The 19,362-nt window shown below is 41.5% G+C and overlaps 1 protein-coding gene across 1 annotated transcript; it reads right to left on the reverse strand.

The window, feature by feature from the left end:
• Positions 1-16,992: 16,992 nt before the first annotated feature.
• On the reverse strand, positions 16,993-17,670 carry sst7 (somatostatin family member 7). The gene is made up of 2 exons (XM_053425447.1): positions 17,566-17,670; positions 16,993-17,220 (listed from the first exon to the last, which is right to left on the reverse strand). Exons 1-2 carry the CDS (start codon positions 17,668-17,670, stop codon positions 16,993-16,995), a joined length of 333 nt encoding a protein of 110 aa, XP_053281422.1.
• Between the last annotated feature and the right edge of the window lie 1,692 nt (positions 17,671-19,362).

A 19,362-nucleotide genomic window follows, 5' to 3' on the forward strand; every position in this document is an offset into this window, starting at 1 on the left:
CCACCTCTCCCAGTCACACAGAAATCTATCAGACGGATGAAATGTCAGAATAATTCATATTCATTCTTCCACTTAAACTCTTTTGTCACCTCGAAATACCTCTTCCCCAAATCTCCCTGCCCTCATCAGAGGACATGAAGGCGGACCGATGCTCATGACGTGGCTTATCGAAATCCTCAGACTAAGAAAAAGTTAAGTTTACAACTATTTGTATGTTTTTTTCAGTGGTGTGTGGCTGTGGCTCAGGAGATAGAGCGTGTTGTCCTCTTACCAGAAGGCCGGTGGTTTGATCTCCGGCTCCTCCACACTGTATAATGATATGTCCTGGGGCAAGACACTGAACCCTTAAGTCCCTCTGATAGAAGTGTGATAGAATAAAGCATTGGATGTAGGTGTGTGTTGTACGGGTGTGTGTGATTGGGTGAATGTAACCTAAACTGTCAAGTGCTTTCAGTGAAGCCTTGGAAGTGCCACAGAAATACTTGACATGGCATCAAATGTAAGGATTTTTTTATCGTAAAATGAAAAAAACACATAAAGCAAAGATCATCAGTGCTGGTATCACACTTCCCCGCTCCATGAAACCTGCGCAGACAGTGATGCTGATCTGACCAGGCACTAATTACTTCAGACCCGGCTCTGATGATTGCTGAGCAGCGAGGCTGTTAAATAAAAGCCTCACAACATAAATACACTAGAACCACAACATTTACCAGCCTGGTCCTTTTATTTGCACCTAATTACAGCATTGGGGATGAAAAACAGTCCAGAGCACATCAGCAACAGTTTCCCATTATTTTCTATTCATTTATCTTCATATTTGCGTCTCTAATGTGCCAAATGCTTTAAGGTCAGACATTATTTGACAGGCCTATATAACAAATTGAGCTTCCACGCTGTCCGTGTTGATGGAACGTGGATATTGATGTTATCCAGAAGTGACAGGGGCCTTTCAACCAGCAACTGTTGTCTGATGTTCCCTTGTGCAAAAGCGCTAATGGCTAGTACTGAAGGGAATTACAATAATTATCCACATAAACAGCAACGTTGATTTCCCTTCGCTAATGACCTCTCTGATGGCACTCTTTTTAAACGGTGCCACAACCTTTCCACCCGAGAGCCGCTGGAGTCTGGGAGCAGATGGTCTCCTCTCAGATATCGTAAAGTATGAAGCGCCCACAGAAATGACTCCTCCTGACACCAAACAAGTAACCTAGCTTAATCAAGGAAGAAAAAAAGAAAAAGAATGTTGAACTCTTCACCCAAAGATATCCTACCCAGTATTTATTTTTGGTACCAAATTTGAAATGTTATGCACAACACATATGCAAGGTTTTTATCCTGGGTGAAAAGCCGCAGCCTCCTTGGTCTGCTCTTGGTTATTTATCTGGTGACTTCTTTTGTTTTAAAGGGCAACATTTTAAAACCCTTTTGTAAAATATTCTCTTTTCATCTTTGTATTGATATATAGTTGAATTTCATAACACCTATAAGTCTCCCATTATGAAGCCCCAGTCTTATGCTCTGTCTTATGCTCTGTCGATTACCCAATAATCATGTAATAATCCAAAGGAGAACTGGCAAAGTTCATGCACAAAAAAAATTCAGTTTACAAACTATCAAAGTGAAAAGGAGGTTATTTTATTTTTTAATTAAAGTATCCAAAAGCAATTAAAGCTCTGTAGTTACTTCAAAGCCATTATGATAATGTACTCTAACATGGAATATAGAGGAAATGCGATCTAGTTTATTCGCACAAACAATTGAAGCACAAAGAACCAAAACAAAAAAGTTATTATTGCTTATGCTAATATGAAGTGTTGCATATAAATATAAAATGCAGATCTAATTATCTAACGTCAAATAAATTGCACTTGGGTTCCTGAAACCATGAGGTAGGTATTACTTTGTATTCAAATTCAGCAATTCAAGAAATACACACACAAATATATATATATATATTATTACATTTTAAGTAAATGAGTAAAAAGGATTGTTTAAAATTATTACGTAATTGTTGACCATTCTTTTTAATGTTGTTTGAACTTATACAACAGCTCCACAGCAAAAACATTAGTATTAATGACGCTAACACAAACACTATTAGCTTTGCTCAGTCGGTTAATAATTAAACTCCCAATTGCAGATGAATGTTTTGATACAGTAGGTTTTCTTTAATATGAACTATACACTTGTATTTCTAAAATATAGTATTTTCTGTTAAGTAATATAAAACATTTGAATCTTAAAGGAGTGACTGATGTTAAATGAGCGATAAACTATTTTTTCTTATCACAAGGTTTGTTTTAAGATGTTCTTCTGCTCTAAAAGTCAATGCAGTGTCTGTCACTGTTATACCATATCAGCTGTACCAATCATAGGTTATTGTCAGTTCATCTGAATGTACTGCTTATTTCTTTTATTGACAGGACACCAAAGATTTTGCTTGCCTAAATGTCGGCTCTGCAGCGTGTTGTGAAATCAGAAAACCAACAGCATCCCTCTGGAACGCCTGGAGCTGCTGGCACGGCACCTTTTCATCTTCTCCGATGCGTGCTCTTTGCAGCTGCACAGCTTTAGAACCTTTTCACAACCCAAGGTCATATCTTTCACACCCATAACTCATACCTTCAGGTGTAAAACAAAAAACAACCTATCCTCTTACCGTGTCCGCCTGTGGACCAGAGGCAGTGTTTAACAACACACGATGAGCACAATAAAGATTAGATCTGATTCCTGAATGCTCTGCAAATGTGAAAAGTTTGAACATGATATCAAGAATAAAATCCAATAAATCAAACCTCTAAAGAATGATCATATTTCTGGAATGTTGTGCAGTCTCTGTATTCAAATGAGTCTCTCCGACAGACTGACAGAGGGGATGAAACCCAGAGCAGCTCTATAGACGGAGAATAAAAGAGCAACTGCTGACATCATTACAGCAGCCGTGGTGATCTGCGGGTATACGAGTACATTTTGTATTTGAAGCAAAAGGCTCTTTATTTAAATAAAACTTGACTTGAATGAACACACTGCCTCAAATGACATTTCCATGAGACCACAGGCTCGGTCAGTGATTCACTCGTACCTGGTGACATCATTAAGTCAAAGATAAATACCCTGGTTTCCAGTTAGAGAGGAGAGATCTTCATTTGTATATGCATCATAAGATTAATGTGAGATGGAAGGGGGGGGGGGGAATTTGCTGCCCACCGAGGATGTTTTGCAAAGGTAAAATGCATTAAAAGAGCACAAACTGTAATTTGTTTACCAGTTTTAACTTGATCAGTTAAAACAATTGCAATAACCCGGGAGCCGAATATGAAAAGCTTTGTGTAGATGCATCTCGTGTTACATCAGGAAAAACACATTCATTACTTCAGGATACATTTGAATATCTTGTGCCAAGTGTTGTCCACTTGCGTCACAAGCAAAGCTCATTTTGTGCGTTTGTGCATTTACTGCAAAGAGTACGTACACACACACACACACACACACACACACACACACACACACACACACACACACACACACACACACACACACACACACACACACACACACACACACACACACACACACACACACACACACACACACACACACACACACACACACACACACACACAGTGTTTTGATTTCAGTTTGATCAAATCCTAAAAGTCCATGTGCACAAGTCAGACGCTGCCCTCACACCATTGTTTCGCCTGCTGGCTGTACCAGGCTGTAATGAAGTGCTTCCTCATATGAAGTCAGGCGGTCATTAAATACAGAACAGGCCGCTGAGATGTCTGGAGGATCAACGCAACGAGCACGATGAAGATTCAGGGAGAGAGAGCTTCAAATCAATGCTGCATCAGATGAAAGGTGAGAGGTTCTGTTTTTCTTCTTCTTCATTTTGCACAACCAATGCATTGCCCATTCTAAACCCATCTGTTAGAAATGGGCTTACCTCTTGGCCCGTGTTAATGCTCAGGAGCTACTTCAGAATTATTCCTTGTCATTGGCGAGTCCTCCTCAAAAAGTTCTACAATGCACTGTCACCTTTAGAGTGAAGTAAGAAAACCTATTCATCCTACCTGGTTTATCTGCAATGGAGATTTTATGGCCAATGTTTTTTGTTTTTTTAAAGTGTGTTGTGTGAAAGTTTGAAAAATGTATTAACTGTTGTGTTTCCTATACATTGCATGTTGACCATTGTAATTTGGCATGTTGGACAAATTACTAGAGATGAAGTGATTCTATGGATATTGATCACACGACAGCGATCAGCACCTGTGACACCTGGGGATGTCTGTATCTCACTATAATATGGTTAAAAATGATAAAATCATCAAACTTATGTGGCAGCAGCTTTGGCCCAGTTTTCAACTGCTGCTGTAGTTTATTCAAGGAAGTGTGTTCAACCGGCTCCACAGACTGAAGGCAAACTATCAAGCAATCCCCCCCACCCCCCACACCGACTGTTACAGACCACTAGTCTCCTGTTCATTCCGATTTTATTAATATTGAACAAATCCCATGTCCAAAAAGTGCGATTCGAATCAATCCTCAGGCCGCGAGTTATGTGTTCTACATCTGAAAACATTTGTAGAATTTGTAGGTAGATATACAGATTTCCCATGTGGCGACCACAAGCTGCAGGTGTAACTCTTCCCTGATTCTGTTTCTCCCTGAACATCTTGTACTAGAAAAATAAGTGATCCTGCTCCGGCACAGTGCTAGTGCCAGTATACCTTGTGAGAGCATTTACTCTTACTATGACAACCTTCTGCCATCTTCATCCTTACTCTCCTCTTCTCTCTCCTTTCCACTGGCTGCAATCACAGCAGTCTCATCCACCCACATGCTGTAAACTGTAATTAGGGACTTGAATAAGTGGGGATGTGTCACTCTGGCTGAACACAGAGGAACAATGTGGAGCTAATCCACTGTAATTTGCTCCTCCACTGCAGTTACTCCCAAAAAAAAATATTGAATATAGGCGTCCGTGGCACACGACCTGCCGCAGAGAATGGGGGGGTTTAAAAGCCGAGCAGGTGAAATACCTCTTTGACATGTCAGACAATCCTCCACTCGTTTGTCAGTGTGTCTGACTGTAAGTGCGTTAGATCAACAACGTTCAATGTATAAATGTTGAATTCTGCTGGAGGGAGCGTCCACATGTATTTCACAGAATTAAGAGAAGAGCTTTCATGTGTCGTGACAGTTCCAGGGTCTCACTCACTGTTTCAAAGACCATGAGCAGCTGCCTCGACTGGAGCCTCGAGGCCAGATGCTCACGAGCAAAGGGAACAGAATTAAACGAATGCCATCCATATATATTAATATTGTTCTTTGTTCTGAGGAGAGTGGCAGGCTTGGCTTAATCTTTCCATTAACACCGCCATTGTCTCTGCTCATCATGCGTGGGTGCAGAGAATACAGTGCACGGCGTAGAACAAAAATACACCTGGGAATAATAAATGTTTGGTTTCTTGCCAAATACTCTTGCCAAATGACAATTTAAGAATGTGAACATGTGAAGATGAACGGAAATGAACGGAAAGAATAAATGTTATTGGTGCCGTCATTTTGTTGGACATAATCAGTCACAGTGGAATAATCAAGCCGAATGCCAATGTGGTACCGAATTCTAAAAACACGCGGGTTTAGAAATATAATATATACCATGTTTCTTGTAGAAATATTATCTTGATGTTAGTTAAGTTAGTTAGATGTTGGTCTGTACTTGTATTTTTAAATTACACAACATGACAGACTGACCACGGCTTCATCTGCTGGATACATTTTGTGGATGAGGAGTTTCCACTTCTTTCAAATCAATAATCTAAGCGTGATTATCATATTTGGCAGTTAAATAAGCTGATTTCATTGTTCCTGTCCAATTGGTGAGTTATTTTTTTCTCATGTATATGTTCTTTTGTGGTTCTGAGAATAGCAACAATATAATTTGGATTGATGTTTTCTGCTGGTTACGGCTTTGCAATTTTTTGCACATGAACATTTTTAAATACATTTGTCAATTATGTCCAGGAACACATTAACAAGGGTTGTACAGTTTCATGTAAGATGCAATGTAATAACTGCATAGTAGCAGGGCCTTGGTGCATTTACTACAAAGTGTCTCAAATGCTAAACCCAGATGTTCAATGTGTAATTACTTGTTTACCCCGGCTCCCACATGCCGCGATGCTAATCACCAAGAATGGCTCCTGATGAATTGATGTTGAGTCTTTTTGTGCCAGATTTCGTTCCTGACGTCAGGCCCATTACTCTTTCACTTTGGCCTGGCACGGCTCCTTTTTGCGGATAACAAATACGGTCATTTCGTTGCTAATTTAAACAGGCCTCGGCTCTAGCAATTCAGTGGACTGCCATCAGGCAGTAAAGCAGTCAGTGGCGTTGGCGCGAGGAAGCAATGATGAGAAATGACACACAGGTGCTGCTCTCGCCCCAGAATCCTCTCCTTCATTAATGCGCTCAGCATCACCACGCTTTTTCCCCCTTCAGTCGTTCTTTTGCAACAAAATGACTGAGTGACGGTTTAAAGGGACAGTTCACCGAACAATTCACTCATTATCTCCTCACCACTATGCAGATGAGGCGTTGTGTGAAGTGTTTGAGTCTTACCCAGGATGTCTCGCCTTTTTATGTTTTTGATAAGCCTGCAATTGTATATTTTTAGTGACATTGTGAAATTAGGAGCCAACGCATCATGATAACCTCTTCCTAATATGGAGGTTCCCTGTGTGCCCCCGAAGAGCCCCAATCCGCAAAGGCCTGGACCCTACAGGAGGTCTGAAGGTGGTAGGGCCCATGCCTCTGCAGATCAGGGACATCACCTTGTCACCACGTTGCCCGTTCTTGGTTCGTTCCACCAGGAGCGCCCGTCCTTCTGTTTCTTAGAAAAATGTCGTCCCAGTCATCGGGGCCCTTGTCAGAAACGCATCCACTCAGATCACCGATATGAAATCATGTAACAGTGCTGACGGGCCATGACTCAATAACTCCAGTAGGGATATAAATGGGGGTTATTTCTTGTAGAATTGATTAAACATTTTCGGGTCTGTTAGGCCTGAGAAAAATGGTGGTCAGCCTGAACATTAAACATGGATTTCCAATATGAGTAATGGCCCGACTCTGGTCGGCGGCGGCGAGGACTTCACATGCCATTAATAAACGAAAACCATCACTGTCACACGTAATGGTGTGGTGACATTTAGGATCTCGATAGCCCGCGCCGTGTGTGTGTGTGTGTGTGTGTTGGCGTGCGTGTGTGTATTGCCACCAGATCATTTGACATAAAAGTGATTTTGTGTTGTTAGAGGAACAGCAATCAGGTGTATTGCTATCCTACAAGGGCCCAATTGTCCTAAGAATAGGCACAAGTAGCACTACATACCGCGAGAAAACCAAATTGTTCTAGATCCTCATCTGGTGCTGTGGCAACAAGCCTGCTCAGGGTACAAAAGGCTGAGGCAAACAATGACAGCACTGCTGGCTAATCACAGGAGTGTGTCCCTGTGATTAGAGACCTATATCGTACACCTCGTGGAGGACACTGCGGTGCTTATACAAAGCAGTCACTATCGTCTTGTGATGCTTGCCTACCTCCTTGCAGTCCTGTTCTTCTAATGACACCATCAACATGAGTGGCTGCTGGTCAGGAGTTTGACATCCAGTGTAAAAGCCCGCCTAATGAACTGTGATGGGAACGCCGCTTTATCGTGATGGATTGCATTTACTCTGATAGAAGTTTAGTGACCATAATACAGCAGCACTCAGCAATTGAAAACTATACATACATACTATATTATTGTATAAATAACATGAGTGCTTGAGTTGTTTTTCAACGATTCGATCAATGTTGTATTACTACTGAACAACCAATCAAATCTTCCAACTTGATGGTTTTTTAAACAGCTAAACTCACAGGCCAGTGGGGAGTTTCAGGGATGCTCCTCCCGACGTCGAGACATGCAGACACAAACATTTAGTTGGACGATACGTTCACACAGGAGTAAAATCAGATGAACCGCTCAGTTGGTCAACGAAGCGCAAAACAATTCATCTTTACATGCTTTGTATTGTTGGTAGGGGAGAGCGGGGTAATTTGGGACATCGGGTGATGTGAAACACCCCCTCTATCTAGGCAACGGAACACATTTGTGGTCATGTGACTATTATGTTTAAAAAACCCTCCCATCCCCCCCCTTGCCATGAAGGAGAAGTTGGTGCAGGTGCTGTGGAAAGTATGTTTTTTCACAAAAATGTGTTTTTTGCATGTAAAAGTAAATTTTCTTGCTTTGAACTTAATCAACTGTTGTGTCAAAACAAATTGATTCAGGTAGAAAAACTTATATCATACATGTTGATGAACTTCCAACATATAAAACCATGTGATTGATGCTAGCTGAAGATTAGCCTGAATTGATAAGAGATGTTGTTTTTCTAAAATTGGGGCTTCGGGGTAAAGTGGGACAAATGCTGTGGGGTAAAGTGGGACAGTGTCTCACTTTACCCCACCATGAGGGACAAGTTAAGTTTAGTCTTAAACATATTTTAGTGTTATATTACATTATATATGTTTTATTTTTAATGTCATAAACATTTTAGAAAAGCCATCATGCCAAGAAACTACACCAGGAAGACAACCTGTGGCCAAACGCCCCTCGCAGAGATGGAGAGTGCAGCCGCTGAGGTCATGCAAGGAAAGAAGTCCTTAAGAAAAGCTGGAAGGGATAGAAATATTGACAAGACAACCCTCAAAAGATTCATAAAGGAAAAAGAGAAAGGGAAAGTAAAATCAGTAGCCTGGGGTGCAGTAGCTGAGGTAAAGAGAATATTCATAGATGAGATGGAGGAGGAGGTTGCCAAACACTTGAAACAACTAGCTGACCAGTTCCATGGCCTTGCTCCAGTTAAGTGCCGTGAACTGGCATTTGAATATGCAGAGAAAAACAATATCCCTGTCCCTGCCAATTGGACAGATAAACAATGTGCAGGTAAGCTAGGGTGTGCAATAGATCACATGAATCATAATAATCATAAATGTGCTTAATTGACCAATCCCCATGATTCTGTTACTAGTCCGATATTAGTGGTTGTCAATCTAGCTGTCGGGATTTTAACTATTACAGCATGTGTTGTTATGGTAGTTTTAAAGTGGAAAAAGTAAGTGGACCACTTAACCCCGTAGCTGGGGTAAAGTGGGACACAAGACCACTTTTTTTAAAACAATCATATTGTCACTGCCCTTTGTCCTGATGACATTCTGATCATTTCCATTGCTAGAAAACATCCTGAATTAATGGGAAATGTGTAAATTTTACTGATATATCAGTTTAGCCTAGAGGGGAGCAAATGTAAAAGATGTCCCACATTACCCCGCTCTCCCCTACAACCAAATATCTGCAAAGCCTCTGCTCCTCCTACACACGACTTCTGTGCTTTGCTGCTTCAGGGATGTAGCTTATTTAATCCAGCCAAGGATTTACACTCACCACACTGTTGCCCTAAAATGCGAAATATATTTATCATCTGCTGAGCAATTTAGGAAAAATGTTCCATTAAAATGAATGTTTGCATATGGAAGGACTAAAGCATAATAACTCTACGTCTCTGCTGGGTAAAAACAGCAACACAAATTGTGCTAAAGTCAAGCTTATATTGGTTAGATACACGATACAGTACATCAATGTGTCAAGAGCATCAACATTATCAAAAAGTTGTATATGCTTTTTTTAAATAAAGCTGCAATTTTAAAATAAAGCCTGATCATATTCCATGATATTAGATTTTGTATTATATTAAATTGCTTATTTTAAAATGACTTCAGGTGTGTCCCAATTCAGGGGCTGCTCAGGATGCTGGCCTTCCTGGGCCGGGTAGACTGCAAAGACAAAACCCAAAAAAAATGTTCTGGTCCAACAGAAGATTTCTATGATTTGCATCAACAGCTTGCCAAGGAAAAGAGCTGCATATGGACATGAAGAGAACATCTCAATGGTTCCTTTAACATATGTAATGTTGTTTGAGTTAAAGTCTGATAGGCTACTTAGATTTAAAGGTGTAAGTATCGGACGTTTTGGACTTGTTGCTGCAATCATCTGAATCATATGAAAAAGAGTTTGTTACCCGAGTGCAATGAATCCTGGGATAGGGAGGCCCGAGACGGATCCTCCCATTGGTGCCCTGGTCTCTTGAGAATGTAAGGATGCATTTCTCAGCCGCGTTTGGAGTCGGTCTCAGAATGCAGCCTCCACAGGATGCTGCCCCTGAATTAGGACACAGAGTTTAGCTGATGACTGCAAACCTGCAAAATGACCTTAGATCCAGCCAATAAGCAAATGTCAGACTTCTACATTCTAGACTAAGTTGGTGAACATGGTCAACACTATAAGCATCAACATATGACATTAACATTTAGCTGAAAGCAGCACTGTGCCTACAAACTGCCTCACAGAGCTGCTGGCCTGTCAATGTGGGATAATCTAGTCAAATTTTTGTTTTTATTTTTGAATATTTATTATCTGGTATCCTAATTACATGGTGAAGGCAAAAAGAAAATCAAGATGTAGACGTCATATTAAACACTCCAATTAAACTGATAGGACGGTTGCTTTTTGCAACAAGAAATATAAACAGTGGTTTAAAAAAAAAAGAAGAAAAAAAGCACAAATGTCACCATAAATTAAACCCTTGAAGACGTTTGTTTGACTTTACGCTGCAGACCTGCCCAGCTTCTCAAAATAGTGGCACCCAGACTGCACAAGGGTCACTATAGTGACCAGTGGGTTGCCTCCTCTCCTCGTGCTGCCGTGACAGCTCATTTTCCGAGCCACGGCTTTAGCGCTGAAAGAGCCAGGGGCCCTATAATGATCAGCTTTTAGCGCTGCCACCGGTAGACTGAATAAGCCATCAGGCATCATTAGGTCCTGCTGGGGGAGAAAAATCTCTCCATTCCCAACGGTGCTCCCAAACAAGGGAACTGTTTGGGACGGATACATCAGAGACACTTAAGCCTATGTGTCGTGAGTGTGCCAGAATGCTGCACTCTGTCAAAGCTCAGCATCACATGGCAGCGAGTGTCTCCACAGCACAGATGATGAAGTTATTTACGATGCCTTTGAAAAGCATAATCTCTTTAATCTGAAACATCAGTTTCTATGGAAAAATCAGCAAATTCTTCCTTAGGCTGGAATCTGGATCTAAACTTCAACACAAGAGAGTCCCTACTTAAAGGCTGTGATGATCTCTCAACAATCATGCAAACACACTCACACAAACAGGTCTATTACTCCTACTGGCGTGTCCTTTCTCTGGTGGTTAGTTTGTATATATATTTATTTTTCTTCAAAATGCCTCAGCTAGTCGACCATAATGCTTTTGCTCAGTGCTCTGTGTACAATCTGAAATGTCAAAACTAACTGAGGCCAGCTGACAGAGATGAATAAGGCCGCTGCAGGCGCTGCATCCAGAGTCGCCGGGTTAATAAAGTATAAGTACAAGTACATGTGTACTTCACAGAACCTCCATCTCGGTTGCTGAAACAAACATGTTCACCCATTGTATCGCAACCTATCAAATAAAAATGTGTATAACAAGTAATTTCCAGTTTATTCTGGTACATACTGAATAAGTACATGACGCATCTTATAAAACACTCATCAGTTGAAGGAGCTCGAATCTCGAAGACATTTGATTTCATGTAAAAAAAATATTTTACATTATTTGTTTATAGCGTCATTTGTACACAAGGGAGGACACAGTCTTTCCTTCAGCAGCGAATCGTCACACAACCCGCCAGTTAACACCTTCCCTCAGAAGCATCAGCCGAGCGCCGGGTGTTAATTTGGCCTGTCTTGACTGATCCAGGCCAGGTTAGGGAACCGTTTGATGTTAACCATTTCTAAATCTTCACAAGGGCGGGATGAAAATGTGTTCTGACATCTGTGAAATACAGAGACAAACACAACATCAGGCCAAGCCAGCTTACAATTACAGTGAGACAATCAATGCCTTTTGTGACAAAAGAAAGTTAAGATATTGAGTAATTTTACGGTAAATCCTTTATGAAGACAGTATGACACACTCAAGATTCAGGCTCACGCTCAGAAACAATCTCTTTGGTTTAACCAAAGCAATGAAATCATCAAGAGCAGATGAAATCTCTTCCCTCCTCACTGTGACCGTGAAAACATCATTAAAGATAATGTGGAGACTCACAAACATTTGATACACAGATCTGGTCACACCACAGTGGTTCAGAGATGTGTGCAGCTTTACTAAATTAGCTCCAGAAGAAGTTGTGTAACAGAGACAGTTAATCCGACAGAAACGGGTTATAAAATAACAAACAGCTGATGGCCTATGATTGCTTCCTTCATTTTGGACCATCCAGCTGTCCGGCCCCTCCTTGGTCAGCACTGCCTTGCTATTGGTCAAATTTGTGGGTTCAATGCACTTTATATCATACCTAGTTTCTTTTATGACTGCCAACTACTAAATGACTGGGTAAGAAAAATTTAAATCTGAAAGGTGTGGAGTATTATAAGTGCCACCACTGCCCCCGTTAAAGCTGATCTAATAAAAATGGTTCCATATTGAACTAGCACCATATTTCTTAACTTGCTCAAACTTCTCCTGTGCAGTAGCAATTAATAGCATTTTTTTTTATAAATTTGCTAATTTGGTAGTATAACGTTCTCTGAAGAACTCGGCTGGCATCATGTAGCTCTGTTTGCTTGTTAGTGTATATTCCTAAAGACAGGAATCTACAATAATGACTGCAGGATGTTTGTGTAGTTTCAAATGATGTTGGGACCAGGCCCAAAAATCTGCCGAAAAAATTCTTTGTCCACTGGGAAGCAATAAACATTTATTCATTTTGTTAAATGTTTAACAGTACCTTAACATACAGTAACCTGGAAACCAGTTTATTCCCACTTGAGCATGACTCCCTCCCTCCCTTTACAAAACTGATCTAAAATGGTGGGTGGGCTGTCTAAAATGACAGGGGAGCACATTTTGGTTTAAAATCAAGATGGCTGCCGCTGATATGGAGAGATCTGTTGAACCCACCATTGAGCCACTATTAAACTAACTGTGCGTCACGCTTGTGAGATAAGGACCCAAATGCACACAGGGAGTTTGATATGACTCACGTAGACGTACTGGTCTGCAGTTAAATCAAATTCGTCCACAAAATACAAAAGAAGAGGGAAGGTCCACAAACTTGAAAAATAACTCTTAAAGAAAACACAGGAATTCACCTTTGGAAACCGACAACAAATCAGAAGGGAGCACAGGCTTTAAATACAGGAAGTAAGACTCAGGTGTAAGTAATTAGGGCGGAGCTAATGATCAGTGAAGGAGGGACAGCAGACAAAGACAGGAAGTAAAGTGCACAGAGAGAGACACAAAGGTAAGAAATAAACTACCATAATAAAATATGACTTAACGTTAAGGAGCAAACAACAGAGAACACAATTGGAAAACAACAAAGTAAACTCCATAACCAAAATCTTAAAATATCCAGAAGGTTAAAGCATAAGGTCTTTTAAAAGTCTTTAACAATGCATAGTGTTGACACTGAACCGTATATTTTCCTCCGGACATTTTCGGCCAGATATTTTTCCATTGGGCTGTGATTTGCCACACCGTGGTTGTAGGATTATCTATTCGAGGTATTTTGCTCTGCATCATTGATAATGCCCCTTGGAAAACAAAAAGAGCCGTTTGCAATAGCTCTCTATATATTTGGACTGTAGAAATAAGATGGAGATACAAGGTTGACTAGATTTTGAGAATTATTCTAAAATAGGCAAAAAATCTCTACAGATTTAAATGATAATTCTCAGTCTCTATATCTGACCCTTTTCACAATGCACACATTGATTCGCAAATGATGACTCTCGGTTTCGACATCAGTGTCTTTATACAGACTTTGTTCTCCCGTTGTCCGTGTGGTTTTTCTACGGGTCCTCCAGTTTCCTCACAGATTGGGTATAGGTTAATTGGAGATTCTAAATTGACTGTTTGTGTGAATGCGAGAGTGAGTGGTTGATTGTCTCTGTACCTTGGACCTGTGATACACTTGTGACCTGTCCAGGATGATCCCCTTCTGGCCCAATGTCAGCTGAGATTGGCTCCAGTTCCCCCCCCCCTCCGGCCTTTAAAGGCGGAGTGGTATAGATAATGGATGAATGGATATGTGAAGATTTACATAAGTACAAGTCTAATTTGGAGTTAACCCCTTCATGACTTATTGTCACCCTGTTTTGCACTGATGAATGAGAGATGAATGACCCAACATTTAATAACCACAAATCATTTATCATGATGTACCACCACACTAAACATAACATCGCAGATTATACATCTAAAACCTGGAAACAAGAACAATTACCGATGCCTTACTTTCTCCGTACTTCAGAGTCACATCCTATAAAGTTTACAACTCTCCTCTGCATTTACGTAATGGTACTGGGTTCACTTTGAAGTTGTTTTTTTCCTTATGAGTAGCACTGACAAAACCTAGGTCTTTGTTATTTTTAAACACCAGCAAATATGAAGTCACATTTAAATTTGAATTACACAGTTAGGCCTGAGCATTGCCTTCCCTACTCCTTCAGATCAAAAGGAAAATGCTTCGCTTGCAGGCATTACCTTTGATGTTGCTCCTCTGTATGCTCATTTGAGCCCGGGAGCAAGAAGTCAAGAGTGGACAGCACCTCCGCTGACATCAAATTGTTTTGTTGTGTAATCGCAAGCCCAGAGATACTGATTGGTACCAGGTACTGCGTAGGAGAAGGAATATTTCTCTTTTCTTCACTCCTAAAAATGAGTTGTAAACCTGGAAATGCATAGTTTTGAAAACGGTTCTTTTTATTCTTCCAATGACAAATGCTGCGCGAAGGAACCTGTAATTAAGTCAGACCAAAGGGGTCATTGTTTATTCATTATCTTTAAAGGGAGCAGCGGTACAGCAAACCATGTAATTTTGCCGCTTTGAAACTCTCTGCACTGTAACTCAGCATCAAGTGCTGTTTTCAGGAGATTTTTGATTGTCTCGTTCAATAAGAACAAATTACGCACGATTGATGAGCTTTTCTCTCCAAACCGTCTTGTACATGCACGCATTAACAAGAGAAGAAAAAAACACGTCATCACCGGGGCCTTTCATGTTCCACCTGTAATTGAATCAGTGCTGTGAACCGAGGTTAACTCGAGTCTCTGCAGCACCTGTGAAACAAGTGCATCCATCATTACCTTCTATTCATCCAGCTCAGGAAGACGACGAGACACCAACCCAGCTGAAAGGAGGGAAATGAAACCACTTCCGAGCTTTGCCTTTTCACTGTGTGGGATTTCTATGGACTCCGGTGACACGTTGTTGTTGGGTTATTTTAGAATTAACACATTTCACTGTAGCTCTTTCAGTTGATGATTGCCCCACGCATCTGCTAGGCGGTGAATTATATCTGCATTGCCAGTTTTCTTCTCACACAAAGATTGACGTCACTTTTTATTTGAAAACTTGAGTAAAACCAGAAAAGCAGAAGCCAACCTAAGAGGATGTTTTGGTTCTTGTTTGCCACTTTTGCTCAGTTGTATGATTCTTTCACGAAAGCACTATTTAATCGAACTGACTCATACAAATATATTTCCCCTGCATGTTATTTACTGCATTAAATGTGTCAGCTCACTGCCCTGAGCTTGAGAGTCAGTATTTGACTTAGGCTATCCCCAGGTGCACACTATACCTTGGTATGTGGTTAAAAAAACACACACATCAAATTGTCGTACATGCCAGGAAGGCCGTGAGAATTGGCAATTGCAGTGTGACTGGTTGAGGAATGAGCTGCTGGTGGTCTGCGTGGGTTCGATTTTTCCTGCAACAATTGAAAGCTGGGTTTACTGGGTCACGCTGTGAACATTTTATTATCTTTAAATCGGACATTTAAAAAAACATTTCCTCTGTTTCATCACACATTGGTTTTCTACCTCTCGTGCTACAAGTGCCGTAACTGCTGTCAAAGGTCAGCATGCCGCGAACCCCACTTTATTTACTTTCCTTATATTGACAGGTTTAACAGCATGTTATTAGTCACGGAAGCATCTTCCTCAACCTGTGACCAGGCATTAATAAGTCGGGCGAATAATAAAACATACACACATTACAGATTGTCACCACCTAGATATTATTTTTTTATTACTAACTAAATCATTTAGGCTCAACACCACTATTTGTATTTAGTCAAGTGATTGAATATCTTTTTTCAGGAATTGTGAAATGATTCAAAGAAAAAATGTCCTTCTCAAATGATCGTCTTACGCAAGTCTTTCCCGTTCAGCATTTTTTATTTGTAACGAGTACAAAGCAGAATAGGTATGATACACACATTATGAATTATACCCCCTGCTACTTCCTAACACCTGCCCTCCTGAAAAGGAAGGATTGGTTGGCTTTCAGCAAAGAATCTGTGCCGTTTACGACTTCATTTAAGCGGATGTAGGGATACATTTGAGTGATAATGGTAAAGCTTAAATTATATCCGACAATTTTAGCGCAGTAAATGTCCCAGTTGCAATAAAATGCAGCCATATCTTTTGCATGAAGTCTGACTTTGCATTTCTAATCATGTAGAAACAGGTGGAAAAACACGACCCTTGTTCTGAACAGTTTGCAAAAGCAATTAACTGATATTACCATCCCAAATATGTGATCCATGCTTTATTGTTGACCCTGAAGGAAACGGTTTTACATACATAAATACATACATTTGTTTATACATAAATAAATAATTCATATTCAAACAGACACACTGTCTCAGTGAAGTCCATCGATGCTGCGTGTCGGACAGGTGTGGATGATATGTACAGCTGAGGTCAACTACAGTTCATGTGGAGCTGTGGAGGGAAGGAGCCCGTTAGGCGGATCAGACCCTGGTGGGTGGGTTGGGGGGGGGGCTTGCCGGGGCACTGTTAGCAGGAGGTGAAAGTTTTCCAGAAGAAGTTTTTACAGGGGGTTTTGCGGTCGCGCTGAGGCAGTGATAGACGGTTGTAGACAGCCCTCTCCTCCAGGCGAGACTCCAGCGGCTCCTCCAGATCCACAGGTGCCACGTCCCCTGGCAGCATGTTGGTGTCCAGGGCTCCATCCAACAAGCCGGACACCAGCTTCAGGATCAGCTCCTTGCGCTCTTTGCTCAGCTCCTGAGCAAAAAGCAGAGGAGAAGAGAAAATGTTATTAAAACACCGTCATGGGAGATTAACAGGAACAAATTAACAGGAAAGCCTAAAAATCCTTTTTTTTTTACTTTTCCAATTTAAGCACGAGTTCACTGGAATAATTGAAAAGCGTTTTAACTCTCTGGCAGAAATTCTGTCAAGCGCAAGTTAAAAGCAAATACATTTTTCTTGATTACACAAGCAATTACCAAAATAAGATCAGATATTCTTTCTGAAATTCGACTTATTCAATTAGATTTTGGCACAAAAAATAACTCAGTCAATCAGTAGTAAGAGAGGAAATTAACAGAACAATAAAAATCTACTCACCCTGTTCATATGGATGGGGCTCCGGTCGTCCACAGGAAACACAGCGGCTGCTCTAACGCTGAACACAACCCCCATGAGAGCTGCTAACACCACCAGGAGCTGCATGCTGTGGCAGGAGTGCAGGTGACGGACCAGTGCTACGGTCACAGGAGGCTCAGAGAGGTCTGGTAAGTGAGTGTGTTTGAGAGCAAGGCTGTGAGAAGTCAGAGATCCAGAGGAGAGCGGTGCAGAAAGTGCAGTGCAGTTGGAGGCAGCTGGTCACAAAGACTTAGAAAGCACTGGTGTTTCTTCTCCTCATCCTCCAAAGTCCCTCACTCTTTTATAATGCCTCCCCCCCACCCCCTGTCTGCCACTGACGTAGCCAGTGGTGGGTGTATGACGGAAGGGTGGAGGGTGGATGTGTGCGTGCAGTTTGGGGCGGGGGTGGTGGATGTGGGAGAAGGGGAGGGGGAGATGGAGAGGTCAGGACAAAACAAATGGAGGTGGTCGGTCGAGCCGGTGTGATTCATGGAGAGAACATCTGCAGCAGACCACGTCACCGGGCTCCAACCAGGGTCTGACATCAACCTGTGGATAATGTATTTGCAATTAGGATAAGACGGTCTGAACACGGTCCTCTTCAGACTGAGGGGCAGACAATTCCACAACTCAAATCAAACTGTGTGATCTCCCCAGATGTGCTCCATCCCCCCCCCATACTCCTCAAGATACCAGGCCAGCGTCTTCCTGCAGCCGCAATCAAACAAAAAATCTAAAAGGAATACAAACGGATCACAAGTGGACCTGATCGCCTGCACATCCCCAGTGTTTAGCACTTGATAGTACCGGATGACACCATCTGATTCCTGTCACAGTGCCTCTGAGCGCCTCACCGACACCTGCCGATTACAATTGACTGGTCGGGCACTCACCATGACTGGAGGATGTGTCTTCAGGAAATGCACATCACCGAGCTGGTGGAAAAAATAGAAACGATGAAGAAAGATGCAGCACATCTTCTTCGTGCCAGATGTGTGAGGAGCTGATGGCTAATTTTGCCATTTTATTTCTAACTCCACTGTGAGAGTGCAACATATTTCAGTTAGGATGTTGTTCAGTGAAATTCACATTACAGACTATGCTGTTACGATTCATCTAGCGAGTAACTACTATATATGATTATAAGGAACCCTGTGGTGCAGCTTATATAGATTCATATGTGTTATATCTCTAAATACTGTGACCTTTTTATATAGGACTACATAACATCACTAAATTTGCGTGAGCTTCTCCTAAAGCCCTGTTACAGGGAGCAGTTACAGCATAACACACACATCCTTGTTTCAAGTGTTTGAGGTGCTGACCGCAGCCTCCAGGATGCATCACTGAAACAGCACAATTAACAGAGTTTACTGGGTTTACTGGGTTTACTGTTCAGACCTCTTCAGACAGTGTGCTACAGGCAGGGAACATACAGTACTCATAGTCCAGTTACGTTCAAATTGATTTGTTGTGCTTTCAAAACAGTGTCTTGAGGTGTTTTCTTCACACGTGGCCGAGCTGAAGACGGCCCGGAGCCAATCCAAAGATTAGCTGACAGTTGAACTGGCCCCACTGGAATCAATGCGTATTTGAAGGATCTGCAACGTTCGCAACACGGTCGGCAGGAGACTTCAAACAGTGGCCAACGTCAGCGTGACGGCTGGTGTGTAGGAGCTCCCAGATATTATTAACGAGGCGTGGAAGTCTCACTCTTCGGCACAATTACTTCAAGTGAGGCCTCCAGCGCCGCCTTGACATCTCTGACAAAGATCACAA

This window comes from Pleuronectes platessa, chromosome 6, assembly GCF_947347685.1.
Source record: "Pleuronectes platessa chromosome 6, fPlePla1.1, whole genome shotgun sequence".
NCBI lineage: Eukaryota > Metazoa > Chordata > Actinopteri > Pleuronectiformes > Pleuronectidae > Pleuronectes > Pleuronectes platessa.